This window comes from Arachis hypogaea, chromosome 14 (assembly GCF_003086295.3).
Source record: "Arachis hypogaea cultivar Tifrunner chromosome 14, arahy.Tifrunner.gnm2.J5K5, whole genome shotgun sequence".
Taxonomy (NCBI): Eukaryota; Viridiplantae; Streptophyta; class Magnoliopsida; order Fabales; family Fabaceae; genus Arachis; species Arachis hypogaea.
This window is the reverse complement of record NC_092049.1, coordinates 26,601,346-26,610,823: the sequence shown is the minus strand read 5'-3', so window position 1 is coordinate 26,610,823 and position 9,478 is coordinate 26,601,346. Positions and strand designations below refer to the sequence as shown.

The 9,478-nt window shown below is 26.2% G+C and overlaps 1 protein-coding gene across 1 annotated transcript; it reads left to right on the top strand.

Annotated features, from left to right (window-relative positions):
• The first annotated feature begins 340 nt into the window (after positions 1-340).
• LOC112740342 (uncharacterized) lies at positions 341-8,814 on the top strand. The gene is made up of 2 exons (XM_025789097.2): positions 341-462; positions 8,346-8,814. Exons 1-2 carry the CDS (start codon positions 411-413, stop codon positions 8,687-8,689), a joined length of 396 nt encoding a protein of 131 aa, XP_025644882.1. The 5' UTR covers positions 341-410; the 3' UTR covers positions 8,690-8,814.
• Positions 8,815-9,478: the final 664 nt, after the last annotated feature.

The following is a 9,478-nucleotide window of genomic DNA, read 5'->3' as shown; positions in this document are numbered from 1 at the left end:
GTCCCTAATTTTTTTTCAATCCCTTCCAATAGCCCACCTCACAAAAATTCCTCTTCTGAAGAACAATTTTCATATTTGCCATTGCAATTAATGTTTGTCATTTATCACACTCCTCATTTAATACACTTTTCTATGAATTACCATACATACCATATGTTGTAAGGTCAACACATAATTATTTTTTGCCATCCAAAATTATACCACCAAAAAACTCACCTATATATATATATTTTCTAGTTATGTATAATAATTCATTTAATATGCAATTAATGCTATAAATTCTCTTTCTCTTTGATATATAAATGTAAAAGAGACAGCAAAATATATACTATGTATAAATGTAAAAAGGAATTAAACAAATGCATGAACCCACATTTTCATAAAGAGTGATCCTGAATTTGTGTGGAAGCATGGTGAACCACTTCTCCCAATACACCGTTCTCCTTCTCTTCACTACATCAAGTAAGTTAACTCTGATCCTTCTTATGCATGGTAGCACAACTCATATTTGCAGTATTCGACCCACCTCTTACCTAGCAGAGGTGGGTAACTATCCGATTCAGTTTTGAGTGAATTTTTATCAAGATGATTTTTGAGTGGGATGGATTAGATTTTAGTTGTATTCACTTCATGATGTGTGTATATAATTTGTTATAATGTCGCAACTTTTTTATTATTATGTTAAATCTGTTTAGTGACTAGATATTACATTTTTCTTTTTTATTTAAATATTGTTTGATATTGCATGACCCTTGTTTTTAATTTGATTTATGTTTAGATAGTGTTCATAATTTTATGAAGTTTAAAATTTTATTTTATCTGCTGGATTTTAAAAGTTACAAAAGTGAATAGAAATTGTAGGAGCGAGTTAGGGTGTAAATTTTTATTATGTCCAATAAATAGTAATGGAGCGAGATCTATATAAGATAAAGTAGGGTGAGTCGTGGTTGAGATTGTCAACCCTAATCCTTTCCTTCTCCAAGCTTTCAATATAACCGTATGTGTCTTTTTTTTTTTTTTTTTTTGGTATAATCGTGTGTATTCACCACAAAACAAATAAGAGGTTTAGCGCACACAAAAAAATCGTGACTAAATTCTAAGATAATGTTAACAATCATACATTGGGCACAAAATAATATTTGTGATTATTCGAAAGGTTATATTTTTAATTTGTTACAATTTTGAAATTATTAGTCATATTTTTAAATATCGTGAAGACCTTTAAAAAGTCACAATTTGTGTATTATTGTCCGTGCGTAATGACGTGGCTAAATAAGAATAATTAAATCGAAAAGTATAATTTTACTATACTTTATTCGTAACTAATTTATGCAAGTTGGATTTTTCAACCACAATTATTTTCATGGCTAACGTCGGCTTATTTAATCACACTATTTTCGTGACTAACTCGCACTGTTTTTTACATATAATCCGTGACTAATTTGTACTAATTTACTACCTATTTTCCGTAGCTAACTTGTTTTTTTATAATTTGTAGCCTTTGTTTTAGTTTGACCGTGACTAATTAAATAATCTTATTAAATTAAAATTATATTTATATATATAACATTAATAACAAAAATTAAATTTTTTAAATATTTAATATTTAAATTTTTTTAATAATAATAATAATAATAATAATAACAATAATAATAATAATAAGTCTAAACTTGTATACAATAAAAAATAAAAAAAGTCTAACATTTTTTAGAGTAAATATATTTAAAATTTTAACTATTACTTATTAAATACACCAATTAAATGTCTAGCATATCACTGGATAGACTAGGTACTTTATCACCATATTTTAATAACAAAAAGTTGAATTTTGTTTCTTCATATCCATAACTTTTTCTCTAAAGTTTCAACCTGCTTCTCTAAATTTATCACATGTTGTTGAGATATGTTGTTGGAGATTTCACCGGTTGCAAACTCAAAAATATGTTTAAACTTGTCAAAATCTACCAAACATACAGCACTAATAAAATTATGCACACGCCTACATTTTCAGTACCAAAGACCTTTCCAATTTACAGCGTTGCTCTATGGGCTATTACACCCAAAAATTGTACCAATAAGTTCACACCATTATCTCGACCTTGTCCATGACCTTCAAGTAGTTCCATCATGACTATTTTATCTTTTTCAAATATCAAACTTAAATTGCCGTCATTTTGCGAGTTGTGATTTCTTTCCGTAGAAGTGTCTATGACCTAATACAAAATTGAATAAAAGAAGCAAACCAAATATTAAAACTCAAAAAATTACCTAAAAAAAATTAAAATTGCATATAACTTTGACATTCACAACTAAAGGGTTATTATGATCTTTTCTGGTAGGTGCAGTTGGTTGTTCTATTATCACTCTATCATGCTCATTCGTCATGTCTATATCCAAAGATCCAGCATCATCTTGGTTGAGACTTATTTCATCCAAACCTTCTACAAATTCTTCATTATTGTTGATATTCTATGGTTATCATAATTCTACTAAAAGGGCCACTCTTGAGTTATTACATTTTTACTTTACGAGAAAATCTGCTAAAAAAATTAACAAATAACACCAACATGAAAAGAAAAGTTGATATTTTGAGTTTGGAGAACGATGTATCATATGATAAGGCTCATTACTGTAGTTAAAAAAGTACTTTCAGATGCTGCAGAACGTAGGAGTCAAAAGACAATATGAATAGAAGTCATGGGAAGTTATGTTGGACTTTTTCCATGATTTAACTTTCCGCCAAAAGCACTTTAAAATTTCAAATCTTGAAATTCAGTTTGGTCATTGTTGTTTAGTTAGTCTCTTAATCTTTTTTTTAATCTTAACAATATTTTTCTTTATTCTACTGTTTATTATCCACTAAATATACTTTAAATTATTTTATTTTTAACACAATAGTTATTTTTTTTAATGGTCAAATATGATTAAAATTTAAAATTTAAAATTTGAGCTTATATTATTTTTATCTTTCATTTTTGTTATAATAACAATAACAGTCCAACTACACAATCAAATATTTTTGTATCCAAGTCCAACCAAGTAGGCTCAAACTCAACAAAAACTATTTTCATTACACCAGCGTGTACACACATTTCGTCTTTATCTTCGTCTTCGTCTTCATCTTCATTTTCGTGTTCTTCCTTCTTCTTTTTCACTATCCTCCTTCTTCGTCTTCGCATTCCTTCTCCTTCTTCTTTATGCTCTTCCTTCTTCTTCTTCGTCTTCCTCCTTCTTCTTTTTCGCATTTCTTCTTCTTCGCATGTTTTTTCTCAATCGTCATTATTTTATTATTGATGTTGTTGCTACGTTTTTTCTTTTTCTACTTTTAATTGAGGTTCATTTGGATCCAAAAATGAACTGAATTTGGTTTAGATTTAGTGAATACTCAACAGTAGTATCAAGTGAACCTAACTCAATTCACAAATGAATCAAATTCGGTTCAGATTTGAACAAAAAGTGATAAATATTCAATAAGCAAGAAAAGCACATTTCAATTCATTTTTACATGCAAAGAAACTCAATTAAACTAAGAGATGAACCACATTTCTTAAGGAATAATAGATTTGGTGAATACTTAAAAGTAGTATCAAGTGAACCGAAATCAATTCACAAATGAATTAAATTCGGTTCAGATTTGAACAAAAAATAATAAACATTCAATCAGCAAGAAAAGTACATTTCAATTCATTTCTACATACAAATGAACTCAATTAAATTAAGAGAGGAACCAAATTTCTTAAGGAATAACAGATTTGGTTAATACTTAAACGTAGTATCAAGTGAACCTAACTCAATTCACAAATGATTTGAATTCGATTCAGATTTGAACAAACAATTAAAAAATTACTTACATAATAAAAAATTTGGTCAATACTTAATAGCAGCATCAAGTGAACCTCAATTAACACACAAATGATCAGAAATAAACTAAGAAATAAACCAAAATTATTTAATGATGGCATAAGAGAAAATCAGAACTAATAAAGATGTTGGCAAAATATTGGCATTATTGGTGATGACGATAATGAAAAAGGAAAAGAAAAAGAAGGAGGAGGAGGAGGAGCGAAGAAGAACCTGCGTATGCAAATTTGGAAGAAGGAGAAGGAGAAGGAAAAGGAGTCGTGTGATTTGAGAAGTTATTATAACAACTTAATAAGACTTGGTTATATATTTTGGTTGGATGTAGAGCTTTATTCTAACACTAAATAACTGAAAAACCACTCTAATAAATATACGACCCTCATAATTTTTCACGTCATGCGGTTCATAATTTAAACAATTTATTATCATTTAATTATTTACCTATTATGCACGAAACAATATAGTAAGATTTATACATTAAGTCAATTTTGTAAATATTTTTATCTAAAAAATTTAATGTTTATAAATTTTAATTATTAAATCAGTTACTAAAATTTTATTTCGTTAGACAAATTAATTATCACATAAAATTGTTATAAAAAATTTTACTAATCAAAATTCTGTTTCTTAATAAAATTATGAACTTTTATATAAATGAGTAATTACTCATAAATAAATTAGTATTAATGTTTTTATAACTAAAAATAATTGTAAAATAATTAATTAATGGTATATACTAATTAAATAATAGTATAAATAAAAAATTTAATTTATAATTTTACAAAATAACTTTTAAAAAGATAATTATGTATATAATACGAGTATAGTACTCACAAAGATATATAGTGAATACTAAACTGTATAATAAAGATTAATTATTTTTTAATTTATCTTCATTTCTTTTAAATTTAATAAATGATAAAATAATTTATTTTTAGTTAAAAAATTTACTAAAAACTTTTTTTACTTAAAAATTACTGAATTTTGTTATTATTTATCCAAATTATATTATTTTAGCTAAATAAATTTTATCTTTATAACTAACTCAGAAATTAGAATTATCTTTATCTTTATAATTTTTTGTTTTAACTAAATTCATTTTTTATATTTCTGGATTTAATTTCATAAATTTACGTTAATATCAGAATATTTAAAAAATAATATTATAAATTAATAAATTTATTTAAGATAGGATGATTATAGTATGTCAACGTAAGACTAGAGAGTACGCAAAAAAAAAAGAATTAAAAGAATATAAATTTCGAATTCAAAAACTAAAAAAAATATTTTTTGTAGTAAAATGTTAAATTTTAGTCATTATAATAATGTTTTATGATAAATATAAGACACATTTATTTATTTTTATCAAAATTTAATATTAATAGTTAAAATTTGATGGCTAAAACTCATTTTTATAGTAGGATACTTAGATTGAATCCAAACCCTTAACACGGATCTCGAAAGTGTGTTTGAGGTGAATTTAGATGCAATTACCTAGCCTAGCTAACATAGTTGACCCAGAGAAAAAGGATAAGCCACATGTGTCTCTCTCTACTTTGCATGGAATACCCATTTTATTGAAGGATAAGTTGAACACCAATGCAGGGTCTTATGCATTGTTGGGGTCTGTGGTGCCTAGAGATGTTGGTGTAGTCACCACCAGGTTAAGGAAAGCTAGGGCTATCATATTAGGAAAGGCCACTCTTAGTGAGTGGTGAAATTTTAGGATCCAACTTTTCGAAAGTTATTTAGTTATCTTAAAAAAATGAGTTAATTTATATTATTAATTATTTTTAAATTAAAATAGTAAAACTCATAAATAATAAATAATAAATATTATAAATTTAAAGTTAAATAAAGCATCGTTTAAAAGTATAATTTTTTCATCCTCACTTGAAAATTTTGAATTCGAGTCACATTCTTAATTTTAGAAAAAAGAAATAAAACATCATTTTACTATTTTACTAACATTGTTACTTTAGACGAATTTTTTTTATCAAATTTCAGGTTCAATAATGCACCCAATGATTGGTGTGCCAGAGGTCCAAATTTCTCTCTCCTACATTTTTTGTAACACAATTTTTTTAGGAATACAATAACTTATTAATATAGTACACAAATTTTTTAAGTATAACATATAAAATTTTGCACCTAACAAACTTATTAATATAGCATACAAATTTTAGCACCATAAGTTGATCATAAAATATTTGAGAGGTAAAATTAAAACTTATTAAAAACGTTAATGACAAAATTAAAACAAATTAAATATTAGAGATATTTTTAAAATTTGTATGGATAAAATGTATATTTTATTCTATATAAATATGTGATGGTTGACACTAAAAAATATATATAATGATTGTATTTTTGACAAGAATAATACTTATGATTATAAATAAACGAGAATTCGACGTTTTTAATAAATGGACATAATATAAAGACTAATAAAATTATATATTCATAAAATTGTCAAATTATGCTATTAAAAATATACAATAAAGACAGTAAATATTTAGAAAATTGTTACCCTAAAAAGGGAATAAAACAAAAAAAGAAAAATTTAAATAGATAACTCTAATCACTCCAAATACAAAGAGAATAAAATAAAAAAAAAAGAAAAATTTAAACAGATAATTCTAATCACTCCAAATATTTAAGAGTATTATTAATTTAAGCATCAAAATATTTTAGAGATTTTTCTCTCAGCCTGATTTAGATATCGCTCAAATTAGAATCTCCGTTCTCTTGATCTCTCAAGTTCGAAATCTCAATCAAAAGTACAAACAGATTGATTAGGTAAATATATATAATGAGGAGTGTTAGGGGTAGCAACTTTTATGATTTGTAGTCATTAAATAGCCATCAATGATGATTTTAATGATGTGAAATTGATCAATGACTCACTTTTCTTTGCTGGTTATATACTGCCAAAACTTAATAAAATTGATGGCCTAGACTTTTCCCTAATGGTTGATTAGATAATTGATTAATGGATATATATCCTTGTATCAATAACACAAATTCAATTCACATCCTTATTGTGCAATACAAGCTCATCATTTCTTAATAAATGTTGCATCAACCCTCAATAATCATTGATCTGTAATTCCTAATTCAAATGATTTTGTTGTTCTAAATTTAGCATTTTTATTAACTCCTCGAAATATACCGTTACTTTAAACTTTAAACCCAATATTCTTTTCTATAAATGGTGCAACGTGCACCCATTTTTTAGTCAACTTTAGTGTTTGTATGAATTCGTGAAAGCAAACATGGTCAATAACCACTTCTCAGTTTATGCCACTCTCCTGTTGCTCACTGCATCATGTAAGTTCATTATCGTCTTCCTCGTTAAGTTTATGGATCTATTATTTACATACAGAGGTTTTTTGTCACATAATTTTGCAATTTAATATTAGTTCTATATGTGCCATATAATCCACAATGTTCTCCTTTCATTTTTGAGTTCATGATTAGCATACACAATTCCCATCAATTGCAATTTCCCAAATATTATTATATGAACTTAAAATGTGCCATTATTCATCCAAAGACACATATCTCATATGCGCTAAAAATTAATTTTAAAATATTAAAGAAATAGCTTTAATTTTGATGGCTCAAACATAGTTATCAAATAATCAACCCGTTAATTAAGACATGGTAGAACTGTTACTTTTAAATTTTAGTTGAATTCATATATAAATTAGACTTAAAACTAATTTTAATATATAATAAAGTATCACAACAGTTGGCTGTGAAGTTTATGGCTAAGACTTATAACCGTGGAAATGACAAGTTTAAATTCCAGATTTTTGGTTCAACAAAATGTCTCACTAATATTGTGTAGAACTAAAAACAAATAATAAGACAAATATGTTTCTGAATAATTTATTGATAGATTTATAGGTCCTGTGTAAGGGTAAAATAAAATATCATGTAAATCTTTAAAAAAAAAATTAGAATTTAAAATTTAAAATTTTTAAAAAATATAAATTATGTGTAATTCCAGCATTTGACTTATAGATGTATTCTTATTAGTGGAATAGAATAAAAGACTCACAAGAGTAAAATTTATCCAATATTATCATTTTTCAAGGATATATATTGTCACAAATTTTCAAAGATTTATTGGTGTTTTTTTTAGAGACTTATCACTTATAATAAGTCTATCACAAAATTTTCTAAAGTACTTGGTTTTTTTTTTTTTGAAAAAAATCTATAAATCTAATACAAACTTTTTGAAAAACTAATTATCCTTTTGCACATTTAAAAAAAAAAATTACCCACACGATTTTACAATATTAACACATGGTTGTTCAATTTGAATAACAAATATATTTATTTACAAATATAATAGCTGATTTAGTCGGTTTTGGTTTTAGTGTGTGCGTAGTATTTTTTGAAAAACAAAAATTGATAATGAGATAACGATTTGAATTTAAATCCTAACAAAAAAAATGTAACATGCATGTATGCAGGCATTCTTGTGGTTATGGTGGATGGTGACCGATGCAAGGATGATCTTCTTGGGGATTGCACAAGCGACTGCAACCAAAAGTGCGTGGCGGCACATCCCGGCGGCGAGGGAATATGTGGGCCTAGCCTAGGCTTTAGGAACCGCTGCTGGTGTTACTACGAGTGCCCGCCATTGAAGAAATGCCAAGATTCGTTTTTCATAGACAGAGGGTGTGCGGATAACACCAAGTGTGACCTTGCCTGTGCTGCAAAGTACCCTGGAAAGGGTGCTGAGGGAACTTGCGGTTTCCGTGCTACGTTGAAAAGATGGTCTTGCGATTGCACTTACTTTTGTAATCCTAATTAATTATGCTATCAACAGTAATCATTTGCCTTCAAACTAGTGATAAAAATAAAGAGCGCGTTATTATTTTGGAGATAACATATTTGATATATATATATATATATGATGATTTATGTTGAGTTTGATAATATTTTCTTTTTTTTTTTTTTTCTGCCAAAGCTAAAGTATGTCAATGAGAAAAGAAGAGAGTCATACACAAAACTCTAGGTGTATACTCATCAATTGAGATTTTTAACAACATTTGACTAGTAAATATTATTATAAAAATTTATATACATAAAATATATAGTTTATATTTATAATTATTAAATTTTATACACATAAATTAATATAATAACTTATATTAGTATTTATTAGAATTTGTCTACATGTATAAATTAATAAAACTTATTTATTAAAAATAATTTAATATTTATACTGATCATTGGCCAAAATTACAAAAAACTATTGGCCCCAAATTTTTCTATTTTAAGATAGTTAACTATTATGTGTTATGCGATAAACCAATAATTCAATTAGAAAGCTAATTATTTTCTGTTAATATTAGGCAATTATTTTCTGTTAATAATAAATTGGACAGGAGAGAGACATCTAACATCCGCCTCACATCGTTTTGAGTTATTTACATTTGCTGACATATATAATTATGATCGGTCTATATATACATTTTAAAATTCTAAATTAATAGAATATTTCTCGCAAAATATCTCGGATCAAAGATATAGTTAAGTTTTTAATTATGAATATTTTTAATTTGTAAAAAATATTTAGTTAATTCTAATATTTTTTACA